This window comes from Accipiter gentilis, chromosome 12, assembly GCF_929443795.1.
Source record: "Accipiter gentilis chromosome 12, bAccGen1.1, whole genome shotgun sequence".
NCBI classification, from domain to species: Eukaryota; Metazoa; Chordata; class Aves; order Accipitriformes; family Accipitridae; genus Astur; species Astur gentilis.
The window spans coordinates 36,147,626-36,166,032 of record NC_064891.1 but is presented as its reverse complement, the minus strand read 5'-3'; the positions used below and the strand labels follow the sequence as shown (position 1 = coordinate 36,166,032).

The 18,407-nt window shown below is 40.4% G+C and overlaps 1 protein-coding gene across 4 annotated transcripts in view; it reads left to right on the top strand.

Annotated features, from left to right (window-relative positions):
* The window catches only part of USO1 (USO1 vesicle transport factor), a 35,291-nt gene that overhangs the window by 4,418 nt on the left and 12,466 nt on the right, over positions 1-18,407 (top strand). The window contains exons 4-14 of one of the 4 annotated variants that reach the window (XM_049814899.1): positions 2,638-2,717; positions 8,486-8,586; positions 10,578-10,680; positions 10,839-10,894; positions 11,328-11,448; positions 13,169-13,347; positions 14,125-14,265; positions 15,094-15,182; positions 15,923-16,077; positions 16,322-16,527; positions 17,373-17,393. In XM_049814899.1, coding sequence (XP_049670856.1) covers positions 2,638-2,717; positions 8,486-8,586; positions 10,578-10,680; positions 10,839-10,894; positions 11,328-11,448; positions 13,169-13,347; positions 14,125-14,265; positions 15,094-15,182; positions 15,923-16,077; positions 16,322-16,527; positions 17,373-17,393 — 1,252 coding nt within the window. Of the gene's footprint in view, positions 1-2,637; positions 2,718-8,485; positions 8,587-10,577; positions 10,681-10,838; positions 10,895-11,327; positions 11,449-13,168; positions 13,348-14,124; positions 14,266-15,093; positions 15,183-15,922; positions 16,078-16,315; positions 16,528-17,372; positions 17,394-18,407 lie in introns of all 4 variants that reach the window. The other 3 variants (XM_049814898.1, XM_049814901.1, XM_049814900.1) reach the window with 3 other exon arrangements.

The following is an 18,407-nucleotide window of genomic DNA, read 5'->3' as shown; positions in this document are numbered from 1 at the left end:
ACATCCCACGAGGGATTATTTTGGAAAAAAATTTGGCATTGACTTCGGAACAGGCTGCTACCACTCAGCTGTTGGTGTGGGAGAAGTCACCAGAGTGAGAACTCAACTTGATCTTTAACTGCTTTGGTTCTACTTACATAACAAGATTTTTTAATTTGTGTGACAATTAGAATAGTTTGAAACCTAACATGAACCTAAGAGAAGGAGTTCTCTTATTTTTGAGTTGTAATACGCTTCTCATTAAAACTTTTGGAAGAGGTTGTATAAATGCCATTATCCCTTTGATAGCTTATCAATGACTTGAGTTTTTAGGGGGAACAAAATGCCTTCCTTTCCAGGCATGCTGTTATTGAGGACATGATGGAAACACCCTGCTTTTCCATGCTTTTCTTGACAGTATAGAAGATGCTTGTGTCTATTCTGACAGTGCAATGCCATAATTTTAGAAGAGTAGGTAAAAAAGCATTTTTCGGGCACCTACCTGGCCAGGACAATACCTGGGTGCCTTCACTTTCATATGATTCTTCTCTGCTATTGTTTGTGAACTCACGGTGTTGCACTGACATGTTGGTCAGGTGCCACATAAAAGCACAACTAGCAGAGGGAAGATGCCGGAGGTGGCTTGTGCTGGTTTGTTGCATTGCATAAAGGCCGTTTGTTTTATGGATGCATGACAGACTGGAAGTCTTATTTCTTTACTGATTTTTCACTACAGAGCAAAAGCTGCACAGCTTCAGTCTGAACAGACCAATCAATAAAATGTTGTATGTGGCAAACAGCAGATGGTAGCAAGGCAGTGAACAGCAAAGATAGGATGCTGCTCCTCATTTTATGATGTGTTTCTCTTTAGACAAGAGAAGAAAGACCTGCTTTTACCACATCTACATCAAATTTCCTTATTCTTTTGTAGCTGCTGTGATTTCATTAACAAGGGAAAGGAAAAGCAAGGCTGCAGCTTGGGTTTTTTTTTAAGTCTCCAGGAAATAATTTCTATGTTTTTCACATGTGGAATTGTCTCAGTTACATGAAAAGGAAACCATAGGCTTTGTAGTGTTGTGTTGAAGAACTAAAATTATAATAAAGGGAAAACATAAGCAGGCTGGAAATCTGAGCATACCTGCTGGATGAGACCATTTACATGGACTAAAGGCTTCCTTTATGTGCCTTGACTAACAGTTTGGCAGAGGAGGAAATAATTTTCTTCTCCTTTTGTTTCCATGACAGCCCAGCTTAAAAGCAGGTGGTATGAGTTGAGTGATACACTGAGGAAAAATGCATGTGTCCTAGGAGGACATAAGCAGGACCAGGATTCAATTCAAAACCCATGTGAGAGAACAAACTACACTGATGCCTGATTATTTCTACCTTTGATTTAGTGTGTCGTAAAAAGGGAAGTGAGGTGTCACTTTGACAGCCTGCTAAAGCCCTTGCTGTAGTGATACAAGAAATGTAGCTACAGATTGCTCCATCTGTCTTCTGAAAGCTTGTGGATCACCTTGAAGAATCTCTACTTTTCCTGGCTGCAACAACTGCTGTAGGTCTGTAAGGTGTGGCTTTTAAGATTGCTAGTTAGCTTGGTTTTTTTAGCCCTCTGCTCTGAACTGGCCTAGTAGTTTTTTAAAATGCAAATTTATCTCTGGTGTGGAGGCCTCACTTTGTATGTCTTGGACATCATTGAAAGCATATAGTGAAAAGGTTGAATTGAGGGGTCTTGTTTTGACAGCATGCTCTCCTGATGCTTGGGCAAGACACGAAAATAGCGGAGGTGTGTTCTCCTGCACTCTGAGGTGCCTTCATTTGTGATGTTATGTTTTATTTTCCTTTGTTTTTTGACCAGCTGTGCTTTCATACTTTTGTGGTTTATAAGCATCAAAGCAAGTAGCAAAAATGGTTACATTCCCCCAAATAACCCTTGCACTGGGTCTCTTTTGTAGCATAGGGTTTATGGATTGTTTAGCCTTTGTAACACAGAGGAAATATGTCTGTTGTAAAGCACAGCTTTTTAAGAGAAGAGTCTTGGTGTAAGCAGGTGAACTAATGCTTTGGGGTTAGATTGGCTGCCCAGCAGCTTCCTGGGGATGCTTGGAGATCAAAAGCCCTTAATAACTGGGTGTAGTCCTAGTTGGTGACATGGAGGCTGGCCTGTTTGTGAGAATCTGCAGCTGTTGTCATTGCATTCATGTGGCGCGCAAGCTTTTGGCTCCTGGTTCTTGCTGATGGGGTAGCAGGAAGGGTCTTTCCTGGGATGGTACCGAAGCTTGTCTGCAGCTTCTTTGGGTGACTTTCTGGGAGGGGGTCCAAATCTTTCGCAGAGATTTCTCCTGGTATGCTTGAGAAGCAGGTTGGAAGGAGCGACTCAAGAAATGGAAGAGACGCTTACAGCGAAGCTTTCTGTGGTCATCTTGTGTCGCCAGGCTTTCTGGATGTGACCACCTGAGGGAATGGAACTGGGAAAAGGAGTTAGACTCCATTCAGGGACTGGACAGCTCATGGTTATGTGGTATTACAAAATGTCTGTCAACATCAGTCCTTCTCACTTGATCTAATGCTGCAAAGGGAAACGCTTGTGCAGAGAAGCTATGTTGTGAGAGTAGCTGGAAATAAGTCATTAAAGAAAAGTGGTTCTTTCATTTGCAGTTCAGATTCTGAAATAATTGGCTATGCCTTGGACACACTCTACAATGTAATATCGAATGACCTAGAAGAGGAGGAGCAAGGTAAGTGCTTGGTAGTAATAGTAGTATTAACTGTGGGGGTGCTCTCCTTGGTGGTTTTGTTCAAATTATAAACTCTAATACTCTGATTTACTAATGTGGAGACTTGCTTTATTATTGTGTAGGTGTTACAACAGTAAAAATCTAGTTGTATGCAGCTTGCATTAAAGTAATATTGGATCTCTTATTAATTTTCAAAACTATGTTCTGTGAACAGCAGGCAGGTTGGAATGGGATAATTTTTTTTTTCTAGTTTGTAAATAAAGAATTGAGTCATTGTTTGCTATTGGGAAAGGACAGTTGTGGCTGTTACTGTCAAATGGGACACTACTATCTGATGATTTAACAAGGATATTGAGAGATGAAAATCTCAGGTACCTATGATAAGGTGGCTCTATGTAAGTGTGAAAAACCTTCTTTTTCAGCCCTGCTGTGGCCTTTAGAAAGAGACTGTCCTTCCCAAGATAGTTAGATGTAGAAGTAGGTACTATACAGCAAGGTTGTGAAACTCCCTGCCCTTCCTGCCTTTATTTTCGAAGGCCTTTGTTGATAGGCCATCAAAACTGGTCTCAAAGGCCAGGAAAATGGTTGCAGCTCTTAAAAACAACCCCATATTTCACAGAAACATCAGTACACTGAAGGAGATGACAGCAGTAACCCAAGTTAGGCTTGGGCTAGAAGAATGTTCTTAAAGCTAAGTACATGAATAGGAGCCATGACTGCCCAGACTGAAGAAGAGCTAGATGCTTCTGACAAGTAAAACAGCTGTGGAGTATAACCATTTCAGGCTCTTGGGTGAATGGTGTAGAAGGCAGAACAACCTCAGTTTCCCTGCTTTTAGCACAAAGGGTGTACCTAGAGAACGGGGATGGGATCTGATTGAGGGCTGTGTGAGTGCTAGCTTGGGAGGAGGCCTCAATCAGAGAGCAATGCCTGTCAGGTGCTGAGCCTGTGTGCCCTTGCTCTCACCACCATCACTGGGGAGAATGGAGACCAGGCACTAGTTACAGTCATGCAGGTGACTGCTGAGTAGGTGGCTCTGCCAGAAAGGTCACTTAGCTGTTAAACTGAAGCAGGTTGTGTAGTAGAGCCCACTGGGGGATTCAGCTGATATTTCTGACATTTCACTTGTGCCTTGTTGCAGGTGTTACTTGGGAAACCATTTCTGCTTGTATTTGCCAATCAGGTCCTGGCCTGATCCCTGTTTAAACTAGTAATCCAAGCCAAATGGCTGTAGACTTGCTTTCCAAGGCTTTAAGAGAAAAACATCGACAACAAATAAAAAGGCTTGTAGGATATCCATTCTGCTTTTGGTTGAATTAACATGAAAATCCATCATATCAACTTGTCCAAAAATAAAAAAACAGAGGCCTTTGGCAAGCATGAATACAGTGTGAGCGGAAGGCTACATTTAAGGTGGCTGAGTATCTGTGGGTTCATTATGTCCTGCATTTGCCATGGACCTCAAGAGTCTTTCTCATCCTGACAGTATTTCTGTCTCATTGTTTAGTTTCCATTACATGTAGTGGAGTGCGAAGGCTCCTTTGAATGGGCAAAATATGAGGTGATACTGCTGTTAAAGTCTCTTGTCTGCAGTATTTACCCCAAGATACTTCTTCAAAGTCTCTTTAAGGGATAAATAACCTTATGGAAAGTAGGTGAGATTTCTCCAATATGAGTAAAATTTGCCAGTTATGTTTTGGTATGTTGGCATTATGTTGTGCAGTATGTCCTTTCACAGTGTCTTCTGCAATGAACTGTCTTGTCTTGCGTAGATGCAAGTGAGTTGCAAGCGGAAATTCTTCTGTGATACGTTATTCTTGACCATCTCTCAAATTGTGGCTTTGCTTACTTGCCCTTCTTTTCCCTGTTCATCCAGTTGCCTGATCTTGATGAAAGAGGTTTTGAACAAGATCAGAATTTTATAGTGCTGGTGAATCCATGTTCATGGTAGCAGCCTTGATTATGGACTTGACAAGAATGTTATTAGCTGTCTCCTATGAAGAGCAAAGAATTGACAAACTTGAGTTACATATGTGCGATCACCAGTGTTCTAAGAGTACGGCATTATTTAGTTTGGCCACTTCCATGAGAACTACTTGAAGGAGTAATTGCTGCCATAGAAAGCTAGGACAGCTGCTTTGAAAACCTGAGCTTATGCTGCTATTGGTTGTGCTGTTTGGAAATCTATTCAACTTGTAAACCTTTCTCTTGTTTCTTTTTCTTTATCTGCATTGACAGATGATTCTGAAGGTAAAAGAACCTTTACTTATATAAATATGGCACTTTGTTTTAGGACTAGTTGCTACTTACACCCGTAACACTTGCTGCTGTTTAAAAAGGACACTGTAAAGACTTGCACCCGAGCTTTTTGAAACTTTTTGCATTCTGCTTTATACATGTTCTTTGGAGCTGAACTGTCTTCCCAATTTTATTTTTCATGTGATTTGGGCATGATGAATGCCAGCAGATCTCCAAAGATTGTAATAATGATAAATTCTTGTTTAGGATGTCATGAAAGCGTGCAGCTTCAGAACTGGTAGGATTTTAATGGGCAAAAGTTTGAACAGAATTTCTGTTTTCAAGAAGCCCTGAAGTTTGACAGAAATGCATGCACTGCACGTAAGGATCCTTCACAGTGTCTCTTTTAAGCAATGCATGTTCAAATACAGTGTTCACTTCTCTAAGTTACCACTAACACTATGCATGTTCTCTGTTTTTAAACTGGTTTTATCAAAAAGCACTTCATCTGTTTATTTTAAGATTAAATTCTAGTTTGCGGTGCTGCTTGTTAGTGAATCGCTAGGAGCTAATCTTAATAGATGGAAGTAGTTCTCTTTATTTGAGCCCTGTGAATGTGTGGATTTGAAGAGTGATTATGGGTAGAAGTCTGATTCCAAGATAGGTGGTGTATCCACACAAGCAGAAGATGCAGTTTCACTTTGCTTGTTTCTTTCTGTCTGCCTCCTCTCTCCCTTTTAAAAACAATTTTAGTAGAAATACTGATAAGAAAAAGCCAGAGTTGGGAGGGAGACAACTTTTTTTTGTCCCTTTTATAGAAGAATCCAAAACAACCTGAACTGGAGTCAATGCTTTTGGAATAAATAAAAATTACAGCAAACTTATAAGAAGCTTTCTAAGTTGTGTATACTGCTCAGGTTTTGCTGAAGCACCCAGAATTTGTGCAAGCAGAAGAGCTGGAATTAGGAGGAATTCGTAGTTCAAACACATGCTGTTTGTAGCTGAGTTTCGGTAAAGCATAGGATGTTTGCCCATAGCTCGTTGAAAATTCAAAGCAAAATATTTTGATTTGAGCATCTATTTAAAAGAGAAGTTTAGGTCTATGGGCTTTCCATGGTTTGCAGCAAGCTACAGTGCACACAATCTGTGTATAATTTGTAGCTGAGTTGCCTCTTATTCTACAGTAGCAAGTGCAGCAACTGAAACTGTGGAGTTGGCTTACCTGGTTTATTTTCATTTATATAGACCATGAGTGACCCAGACTTGATAAGCCCCTCGGCTTCAGAGAGCTCACTATCCGACTTGTATTCTGCTAGATGCTACAAGCCTGGGCTAGAGTTACTTTTGCATGCAGTCTGTCCTCCCATTTGTCATCTTTAGTGTTACCTAGTTTCTGCAGCAAAAAACTTGCAGCAGACCGGTGCTGCTTCTCTCTCCCACTTGTAAGCTACATACTGATAAGCCTGCTTCAAGGGAGAAATACTGCTATATGGCATTAGAGAAATGGTCAGCTACTCCCTGATGTCTGAAAGGCCAAACAAAAACCTCTTTCCTGTATTGGAAATCCTTAAAAATTATATCTTATAAACTGATACCTTGCAGCAAATCACTATAGTCAACAGTTTGAATTGGGTTGGTTGATTAAGATTGTTTTCTTGGCACCAAATTTTTATGGTAGGGTCCTCTGATTTCTCTGTTTTGCCATACCCCTAACAAGTTACAAAGTTTGAAGATTGTCTGGTCTTTGGCCCTTTTTATAGATGCTCAGTTAATGGTTTGTTAGTGACTCCTTCATAAGGCTATAGATCCTGCAGTTTCAGCAGGAGGTAAAGTACTTGTTTTGCCTTCACTTAAGCAAATCAGACTTCTGGATTTGGTCAGAAATTCTGTGTTTTACCACGGGTTTTGTGTCTTTTATGCTTCAAGCTGTTCCTGTGCCTGTGGTTTCATCAGGTAGCACATGAAGGACGGTGTCGCAGTGCTGAACATACATCTGCATGATTTGTAGGGCAGCTTGATAGAGAAGATGAGCAGCAGTTCATTTGCTGCGGCTCTTCAATGAAGTGTTGGACTGTCTGAACTGGGTAAAACAAAAGAGTAGAGCCTGGGCAGGTGGCAGCATGCTCTGTGGGACGAGAAGGGCTTGGAGGTTATGGAGAGAGAAAGCAGAAAAGCAGCAAGTTGTTTAGGGGATGTGTGGGGAGAAGAAGTTTTATAGGGAGAAGGGTGTTTGGCTGGAGCTGCTATGAGTGGATGTGTCCTGTGTGTTGCTCCCCTAACAGTTAATTTCTGTTCACTGGCTTTCTGTGCTATTGTGAGAAGCCTTGTGTAAACACAACCAAGCAGAGAACCAACCTATTTTTTGAACTCGGTGAGCCTCTCCATATTGGGTGGCCACTGCTGTCATCTGCAACTGAATTCCTACCCTGATTGAGTGGGACTGGATTTGAACTACTGCTAAGCAGTTGAAAAGCTGAGGTCTCAGAAATCATACTGGACTTCAATGAAATGTCTTCTCTTTGTGTCCAAAATGAAAGTATAATAAATTCTTCTCTGAATTAGAATTTTGCTTCCTCAATTTTGCAACTGAAATTGCTTAACTATGCCAATGAGTAGCACCTATGTATGATTGTTTTGTGAAATAGCTTTGTAAATTGTCACTTGGCCATTAAAAATAGCAGCAGTGCCGAGATGCAGTTTGTGTGTTTTCTGTTTTGTGGGGTACCTCTGCATTTGTGTTTTGTTTGTGCAATGATGATGCATGAAATAATTGTCTAAGACGAAATTCATATGCTACCCCAATTCTACACAGGTGAAGAGTAAATAACAGAATGGCACTTGATTTTCCTTGCAAAATCAATTCAGATTCCAAGACTGAGAGGTTTTGATGCTCGTGTTTCAAACTTACTCTCCTGATGTTTAGGTGTTTTATATTGCTAAACCAAAATAAATAAATGAGGTGTCTGAATCACTTAGCTTTAGATAGTTTATATTCCCCATCTCTTGCTTCACACCTGTTCGTATATGTGCTTTGCTTTTGCACATTAGTGAATGGTCCTTATAAGCAACCGCTCTACTGGATCAGTTCAGCTGCATGTGAACATAGCCACTTTGAGGCTTTCTGTTCCTCCTCTGCTGGGAGGAGTTCTCTTCTCTCTCTGCTGACTTAAACGTGTGCTTCCTTATATCTGTAACAGGCAACTGTGCGGGTGAGAACTGTGAATCTTGTTGGATATGATACCTTGAAATAAGATTCTTTTTCTTTTAATGCTGAAGTGAGTTTTAGTAGATTTTTTTGGTTCCCTACTGTTTTTAAAACAAAATCTCTTTAGAAAAGTTCTGCTTAGAATAATAGCTTTTGTATTTTGTGAAAAGCTTGTGTCAGTGTTTTTTTGGTAATAATTAACAGTATATTAGTGACTCTAAAACTTCTTGTCACCCATGGCCCTATTTTAGTAAGAATAAAAATCACAACTACCTGAAGTTCTTCCAATCATGTGTTGTAATAAATTGGTTTTTTACTATTACAGAAGAAAACTTGCCAAAACAAGTCGATGATTTGGGAAGTCAGTTCACAGAGATTTTCATTAAACAGCAAGAAAATGTCACACTCTTGTTGACTCTTGTGGAGGTGAGTAGCAGTATCGTACTTGGAATACTGAGGGATATGTAGTGCTGCACAGGGAGGTTATCTTAATGGGTAAAGCTATGCTTCTGTCTTTGTAGTACGGCCTATGTCACATGTGAGGTGTTCTTAGACATAGTGACTGTGGGGTTGGAGGTGAGTGAATACTATGAACTGGATGAATGCTGTCAGTGCAGCTTTTAAAGCAGAGCAGCATTGAAAGGGTTTTAGATATTTTATTAGAAACAGTAAACAGTGTTGCTCTATGAACAGCAACTCCAGTCACTTGCGCAATGATAATTTTCCAGATGATAATTAAATGATAATGAGATAGTAATGTTTGAGATGTAGTTCAACTAGAAAGGGTGACTGCTTTCCATCAGCATGATGTGTTTAACTCATTTTCCAACGGTTTTATCCTCAAGGACAGCCTCTTTATTCGTGTTTCCAAACCAAGAATATGATTGTGCTTGACAGAAGAAGAGCAACATGAATCTTTTTTTTCTTTTTCTTTGTAATCCATATTCAGTAAAAAGATGATTTTCTACCCTTCCCTTATGGAACTTAAGTCATGCTTTCAGCAGCATGAAACATTTGTTAGTATATCTGAGGCTTAATCCCCGAGTGTGGAGTTTCGGTCTCAGTAGATGGAAGTGCAAATCAGAAGCACAGTTTTGTAGACTATGGTTAGTAAGTTAGTAAAATTATCTTTCTGAAACTTCTGTTTGTGCCTGACAGTCCTATAGAACTACCTAGTGAGTGTGAAATGTTAGCTTATAAATATAATCCTGAGATGCGTAAATGCATTGGGTATTTTAGGAAAATCCAGAATATACTTGATTGATCTGTTACATGTTAGACTAGGGTCTTACTCTGCAGCAGAGTTCTGTTGATTTTATTGATCCTAATCTGAGATCTGCAAGTTCAAAACAGCAAGCACCTGTCCTAAAGATAGGTGAAACCTATAGGTGGAGCTGTGGGACTGTTGAAACTAGCTTGGTGTGCAATTGCCCACAGAAGTGTCATTTGATAAAAACGTATATAGCATTGCGCAGAGCTGGAAGCTTGCAATGTCTAAGTTACCTGTTCTTTTTCTCTGCAGATGCCTTAGTTCAGCATCCTTTTTGCTAGCAACATCATGCCATTCAAGGTTTGTCCTGTACAAGAGTCAGTTTTAGAAAATGCTTTAAACTATCTAGCTTGCTTGGTGAGATGGTTAGGAAATGGATTAGCTACCACCTCTCTTATACAGCAAGTAGAGTGGAGATGTTTATCTTGGCCAGTGCCTGGGATAGGCAGTGTGCTAAGGGAAGGATGACGCACACTCAGTTTTCACTTGTAACTAGGAACAGGGTTAAAATAAGACTGCTTGGCCAAATTAGTGGCCTACTGGCTTACTTCAAGGTGATGCTTTAAAACCAGCAGGATTAGAGTACAGAAAGCTCTGTAAGGTGACTCAGTTGAGATATGGGCCCAGGCGTCAGCTGGTGAATGAGTTTGAGCTGACCCGGGGGGCCCAAAGGTTTGTTGTGGTTGGTCAAGTCTGTCCATGGACTCATTAGTTCTTGAGCTTTCTCTTGCTGACAAGACCCCATTTTAACAGAGAAGCTGCTGTTACTGTTTGGGAATAGGAAGAAGATACAGAAGGCCTTGCTTTTCTTTCCCTTTTGGATTTCTAGGTGATATATGGGCTGACCTTTGGAGGATTGGAGTGACTGGTTTTTAGAAAGAAGAAATAGCTAGGAAAGCTGCCCCAGAGGAGAGGGAGGAAAGGAAGCTGCTGGGAGTTCACACTGCTGATAATAAAAGAGAAAGAAGCATGGAATAAGATAGATTTTGCCTTGCTGGCCACCTGCTGTAATAAGATGGATGAAGAAAGAAATGGACAGGAGATGAAATTCCTTATCCGTTTGGTGTCTGTTCATAACTGGTGTCTGGAACAGTAAGTTGAATACTGAGGAATTTATTACTTAATGTAATCCTCTCCATCTTTGCAGGAATTTGATTTCCATGTTCGCTGGCCTGGAGTGAAACTACTTACATCTCTTTTAAAGCAGCAAGGACCTCAAGTGCAGCAGATAATTCTTGTCAGCCCTATGGGTAAGTGGTTGAGATATTGCTGATAAGCTTGAAGCTGGAAGCTCAGCAAACATCAGTGCAGAGGGCTATAGGAGTGTGGATCAAGGTGTTTTAAAGGCCTCCAGCATGAAAAAGCTCTACCTTTTTTAATGCTCTTTAATTTAATGTTTTTCTTGCAGGTGTTTCCAGACTCATGGATTTACTAGCAGACTCTAGGGAGGTTATACGAAATGATGTAAGTATAGAACAAAGGCAGTTCATCCTCTTAATAAACAGTAACTGTCAATTGAATTGCTGTTCTTTCTCTTGGCCTTCGGTCAGGTTCACTTCCACTCTTAGTCTTTACTCATCAGATGCCAAAATGTTCTAATTACTACAGAAGAGATGAGGTGCTTTACAAGTTCCCTCTTTATCCTGTATAGCTGCTTAGCATTTTTAACGGTACTGTGCTTCTATTTTGAAGTGCAGTGAGGCATGAGGGAACTATTGCATGGTGTTTATGGTGGGTTTTGTTAGATGTGCTGAGTTGCAGGGCATGTAGTTCTGTCCTGTGATTCTGGCCAAGGATTATGCTGCTGACGCAGCATCCTTCCAAGAGCTGTGACTTGTGAAAGCAATTTAGTTCTAGTAAAACTAAGTTTAATTTCTTCTCTCCTCTGCCTGTCAAGGGAGTCTTGTTGTTACAGCAATTGACAAAAAGTAATGCAGCCATACAAAAGATTGTTGCCTTTGAAAATGCCTTTGAGAGACTTCTGGATATCATAACAGAAGAAGGAAACAGTGATGGAGGTACAGTTAAGTCTAAGACTTACTCATAATCTTGTGCTTCTGCACAAGCTCTTAGGTGACTGTTTACGGTCTGATGTTAGTATGTACATGGAAGCTAGGTCAGCGGGTAGAAGGATCAAGACATACTCCCTGGTTGTAACAAAGCAAGCAAAAAAGGACTGAGCAAGTGGGTGGGGTTTCAGCATCTTTTGAAAACTTGTCTTGAGATACTTAGTTAAAATATCAGTTAATTTCTCTGAGCATGTGTACATGAGTTTCTGTGTTCCTGTTTGGCTTAGGTCTGTGAATGCATATACTTAAAATGGCAGTGTCAGATATGTGTATGCTGCATTTGTCACTTACGGAATTAAGCATCTGCATTCCTCCTGCAAGATCTTTGGATGCTTGGAGTGGCTGGAAGTAACGGGGCTTGCTGAGTTTCTTCAGCCTCACTAGTTAACTTCAGTTTTCTGGTCAGCTTGTTGCCAAATCATTTACCTGTTGTGGGGGGAAAAAAGAGATTAAAAATTGAGCAAAAATGATGTAGCATGTAGGTGCTCTCTCTTTTTTTTTAAATTAGCAACACACTATGAGCTTACCACCAGTTGTAATTTGCTACAGGATCTATTTCGGTAATAAGACAGGTTGCTGTTCCATGACCTTTCTGTGGGCTGCAGGAGCAGTTAATGCTTCTCTCCCATCTGAATTATTCCAGGTATGTTGGCATGGAAGGATTAAGCAAACCTTTGATTCAAATTTTAGGAGACTTGGTATGTAAATTCCTAAGTGCAAATAGTTCTCTGCATCCCCCCTCCTACATGTCCATTCCTCCTGTCTGCAGCCTTGCCAAGGGCTGGATTACCAGCTGTGGCTCTGCAGCAGGAGTGGGAAGGGGGGAATGTGACAGCTGGTTTCTCTTTGTTCTCCCACTCCCAAGTCTGGCACTGCCTGTGTGTTTTCACAAGTGCAACGAGTAAGTCTATCCTTTCTGCTGAGTCCAGATTTGGAGGCATCCCAGCAGTACCAGAAGCAGGATGCCTTTATTCGTGTTGTCTCATTTTCTCTTCACAGAGTACATAGTTGATTAGCATCTATAGTACCTTTTCAGTACAGGTAAAACCTGGGGGGGGAAGCTGCTGCAACTCTAAGGAGTTAAGTTTGAATTGGCTCATTGTAAGGGCTATTTCAAGGAATTGCTTCTCCAGCCAAATAACCCCCAAAGTACATTTGAAATGAGCTGAAGATGTAGCTAGTGATTAAGGAGAATGTGTAATCCAGTAAGAATTGCTGCTTTTGCATTGTGATGCAGTTCAAGAGGAACTTCATTTTAGTGCTTACAATACAAAGAGACAGTAGTGTAGCCTGACTCTGAAGTAGGTATATGTCAAGACAGAGTGGTTGTGAGGCTTTGTTTGAAGTTCTTCCCATTCCTACCCAATTAACTCATACAGACTGTATATTCTTTGGAAATAATGTTTTCGTTTCAGACTTGTGGAATGAACACAATTATGGTTTCTTTGGAAATATGCTGGATCAACATAAATGACACTAATTTAGAGTGATCTTTGATTACTTTTTTATGCATGAGGTTCACAGTTCTGGATCCAAATCTAATCTTTAAGGAAGAAGAGTTCAGAAGCGTGTGCTCTGTTCCATCTAGAACATATTTAGTGCATGGAGAAGCTAGTTAGTTTTCTCTATGTTGTCTTTTGATTAATCTTTTGGGTTTTTGTCTCACCAGGAATAGTAGTGGAAGACTGTCTCCTCTTATTACAAAACTTGTTGAAGAATAATAATTCCAATCAGAATTTCTTCAAAGAAGGTTCATATATTCAGCGTATGAAGCCTTGGTTTGAAGTTGGAGATGACAATTGCGGGTGGTCTGCACAGAAAGTAACTAATCTTCATCTAATGCTGCAGGTAAAACACTTCATCTCCTAACTACAGATGTAAATGCTTTTTCAGCAGTCTTGCAATGAAGAGTAAGTGTAATGTAACGGATAGCTGCGAAATCCCTGTGTTGTCTTTAGGTCAGAATTGGTTACCAACCTTCATGAGACATACTGCTTTGAGCACAAATACTGTTGCCAAATTGTGACTTTGTAATGGCTGACATATGTAATTTCATTTTGTGTCACTTGAGAGGCAACAATGATTTGGGCCAAATATGTTATTAGGGATGTTCTATATAAAGATCCTCCTGTATGAATTAATGTATGGCTGTGGTGCATTAACCAAGTTCCAATAGCTGCCTTCACTATGGATTCATAATTATCAGTTGTTGGGCATCTTCCCTTCTGCTCACCCTTCCAAAAAAATGTAATAAGGTTTTCCTGTTCAGTGGCACTTCGTGTGGAATCTGAACAATAGTGATAAAGGTAGTTTCTCGCTTCATGAAATGTAGTTCTGACAAATGGCAAGTCAAATAATAGAATAGTCACAGCTTGAGTTCTCATCAGTTGCAAAATTTGCAATGGAGTCAGATATTTAAGATTGTAGAGGGTTTCACCTAACTCAAAATCAAATGGCCATATGTAGTAATCTGATGAACATGCTGTTTAATTATTCCCTTTTATCTCCATTTTTAGGAGCAATTATTTTTCATGGCTAAACTTGAAATGGGTGAATTCCTTTTGTTTTGCATTTGAGAAGGTCTCAGGCTCTCTTTACATAGAAATGTTTCTTTTTTTTTCCTAGCTTGTGCGGGTACTCGTGTCTCCCACAAATCCTCCTGGTGCTACCAGCAGTTGTCAGAAGGCAATGTTTCACTGTGGGTTGTTACAGCAGCTCTGCACAATCCTGATGGCAACTGGAGTTCCTGCTGATATCCTGACAGAAGTAAGAGGGAGCTAATAGATGTAGGAATGAAGGCAACTAAATGGGTGAAAGCAGGTGTCTACAGGGATAACCACTGCTGCAAAGACAACCTGAAATTATAGTATTTGCTAAGAAAGTATTTCAGATGTCAGAGATGTGAGGTTCCTGTGTGGGCAGCATATATGTAAGGTAGTCTTTTACATGATATTCTGCAGCCAGAAAGTATTCAGATTTGCTTTTTTTTCATGTTGGATTTCAGCATATCCCAGAGTGGCTGAATTGATTCATGTTTTTCCCTGTTTTGGGGGTGGGTTTTTTTGTTGTTTTTTTTCTTTTGAGAGACTCTAGAAGTATTCTGACTCAGCAAGTTTCCAATCATGAGGGATTACTAGCTTCTTAGAAAGCCCTGTCAGCAGTGTAGGAGGAGGTGGTTTTTTCCCTTGATAAAATGATGTGCTTTAAGTGTAGTCTGGTTCCTTTGGTGTGGCCTCCATTCCAGTTTTTTATCTCTTAAAAGGTTCACTTTTCAACTTCTTTAACATGTCCATTTTAACTGGCTGCCATAGCAAAACTCATCTGACATAGAAAATGAAGTTGGAGGTAACTGGGTATGATAGAGCTGTCTGAGCTTTCTGTCCCTTAACTTGTGCTCAGTATGCTTCACAGCTGTTAGTTGTTTGTGTTTTATTTGAAATGGTTTTACTGAATAAATCTCTGTGCTGAGACTTGGTATGTGTTTTTTGATACAGAGCTGTCACGGTTATCTTGAATAATTTTGAGCAATCTAGGTAGGAAATTATGGCTCACATTTAATTATCCATTTAATTTTTTTCTCTGCCTTTTCTCTAGACCATTAATACTGTATCAGAAGTCATTCGAGGATGCCAGATGAATCAAGACTACTTTGCCTCTGTAAATGCACCTTCCAATCCACCAAGGTAGAGGAAGAAAAGTGTTTAACTGTGTTAGGTAATGATGTATTGGTATGGGCAATAGCAGTCTAATCCAAAGGATTGTTTAAATTCAGAGTTTGTAATTATGATACAGAGGAACAGCTTCAAGTTCACATTGGGTCTATTAGATACAGTGTGAAGGTGTTGGGTGTGTTTCCACAGAGATGAGGCCTAGAACTGATTTTATTTATGGTACCTGAAAAGTGAATGAGCAATAGCTGAGAAATTCCTAGATTGGGACAAGCTGCCACTGTCAGTCAGAGGACAGCCTACAAAAGGATTTAGCGGCTAGGAAAATAGGCAATTGATATTTACTCAGACTGGGGAACAGCAACTGTTAGCTTAATGAGATCTTAATCTTAACATTTGAGTATTGAAGGTGAGGGTAGAAAAAGCACTGTATTACAAGTTGTTAGCGGCCTTATGAGGCATCTTCAGTATTATTGAAGCTAGCAGGGAGCAGCAGGGGACTCAATGTGAAATAAAAATATTGCAGAGGAATGCTAGCTCATTGCAGTAATGTATAATGGATCTATTGTTTTGTGTTTTAACTGAAAAACTTTGGTATTAAAATGAAAGGTTTTACTCCAGTGTTTGAAATAGTAATAGATGGAGCAGGTATAAGTATCTTTCCTTACCTGGAGAATACACTCCACATTGTGTATCTGTGGCTGTCTTCATTCACAACTTTGTCCTAATGGTTTTTCTTTTTCCTTTTCAAACAGGCCTGCAATTGTAGTACTCCTCATGTCCATGGTAAACGAAAGGCAGCCTTTTGTGCTACGTTGTGCTGTTCTCTATTGCTTCCAGTGCTTTTTATACAAAAACCAAAAAGGACAAGGAGAAATCGTTTCAACGCTTCTGCCATCTACTATTGACGGTATGCAAAGCTCAAGTCTGCAGTGAGTTGTGAGTTAGCACAAATCAGCTGATGTCATTTCCAGAATCATTTACCTGCCACTAAGTGTCTGATACAAGCAAAATGATTATGCTTACGATTTCTCTGAAATGTCACTAGTTTCCCTTTTCTGGGTTTTAACTGTATTTTGATGTCTTAATATTTTGCCTGTTTTGTGGCTTGTTTTAATCTCACTTGTACCTCTTGGCCATTCTGGTAGCTACAGGTAACTCTGTGTCAGCTGGTCAGCTGCTCTGTGGGGGCCTCTTTTCCACGGACTCTCTCTCAAACTGGTGTGCTGCTGTGGCCCTGGCCCACGCATTACAGGAAAATGCCACTCTGAAAGAACAGCTCCTGAGAGTTCAGCTAGCGACGAGCATCGGCAACCCACCAGTGTCGCTGCTGCAACAGTGCACCAACATCCTCTCGCAGGTATGGCACTGACTGCCTGCTGCTTTGCATTAAAACTCTGGGTATCTGGTAAGAATGCTGCTCTTGCGCAGGTGCATTGCAGGAAGACTTAAGTGCTGACTTAATGAGAAGTAGCATTATCTCTCTCTTGCAGATGGTTTTTAAGCTTTGCTGAAAGTACTCTATGCTTCAGGGGGAGGAGAAAAGCAGCAAATCTTGCTTTTTCATCAGCAATTGCTGCTTGATGTTGCCTACTCTCAGTAGGCAGAGGGTCCTAAAGCATCTAGACCTTAAACTTAGTTTAAAAGACAAGGCAAATGGGCAGGATCCCCAGTCATGTTTTGTTGCTGAAGCAGTGCCTAGTTAGTATTTAACCTGAAATGTCTTGGAAATACCAGGCTTTTGTGTATTTATTATTTTTCCTTTTGCTATTCAAAGCTAAAAGCCTTTTAAAATATGCTCAGTGTGTTAACATCTGGCTCTGCAAATGATGAGTGAACTTCACCTCCTAGCACACACTTCCTTGTGACGTTTGCTTCTGTTACACATACTTTTTTCCCAAACAGTTGTAGTAATAAGGAGCTCGTTAGCTCTGGCAGCAATTAGACTTTACTGCAATTGAGAATAATGGCAGAATGCTGGAATCTTAAGTATGTTCATGTGACTTTTTTAACCTGCTTTACCTGAAAATGGATGGTTCTCTTTTTTATCCTTTTCCTGGCATTTTTGTCTAAGGTAAATTTGAGTCAGTAGAACTGCTTGTGGCTCTTTAGCCTTAAATGATACAAGGGACTCAAACTTTGGGGAGATGTTTCTGAAATGTGTTCCACTTCAAGGTTCTCAAGTAATATGTGTGTAACTTGCAGGGCGATAAGATCGACAGACGGGTATGTATGTTTTGCCACAGCTTTGGCATTTCCTTGCCAAAAGCAGGCCTTTTCCTTCTGTCTTGGGTTTTGCTGGGGAGGTTTTCTTTAACTGCTTTTTGATGTGTTTCCACTTACAGCTTTGTGATGCAGTTGGGTTTGGGATTTTCCTAGCATAATAAGCTCTTTCTGTGTCTCCAGGGGATTCTCTGGGGGTGCTCCACAAAACTATGGGATAAAGATCTTGGGTAGCATGGGTGCTTTCTTTCCAGTGGGGCGGACTCATTTGCCATCTGCTCACCTAACAGATGTGCTTTCTTGTAAGAAAAGAGAAAACTGTTAGAAGTGCTGTTTTCTTGGACTAGCCTGTAGCAAACAGCTAGTACAATGTAAAGTGGGAACATACTGCTGATTTCCTGACTGCTAAAAGAAAAACTGTGTTTAATTTGCCTTCTGGCCGCTTGGTACTTTCTACTTTCTAGCAGAAGTTTTAACCTTGGAGCTACTGGTTGTGAAAAGCAGGGATCTCATTACTAGCATATGACCCCTGATGTGAGTTGTTTGACTTTAAGGCTGTGTTACTTAAAGCACTGCTAAGTTGGTTATCAGCGGCAGAAAAAACAATTCTGAAATACCGTTGCTGTGGAATTGTCTGCTTTATTTACCACATTGATCACAGTTGTCCTGAGGGGTGGGGTTGTGTTGTTACCAGCCCTGAATTGTGGAACAACAGCCATGCAGAGCTGTCATCTCTTCCAGTAGGTGTTATCATGGTGTGTCTAGAAAATAGTGGTGTGGGTTTTTTTGTGAGAGAGGCTGTTCAGGACTGTGTGGAAACCCTTAGGCAGAACATCTTAATTTGGCCTCAGAATAGCATGCAGCACTTGAGAATAAGTGTGGTTTGCCACGGCTTCCAGCAGATAAGGTGTGCTGTAAATGCCAGGCTGCACAAGCAAAAGTAACTGGGTTTTGAACAAGATAAGTGACACTTCTATTGGTGTTCTTTTAAGAAGCATGAGGTGTACCAATGTGCTT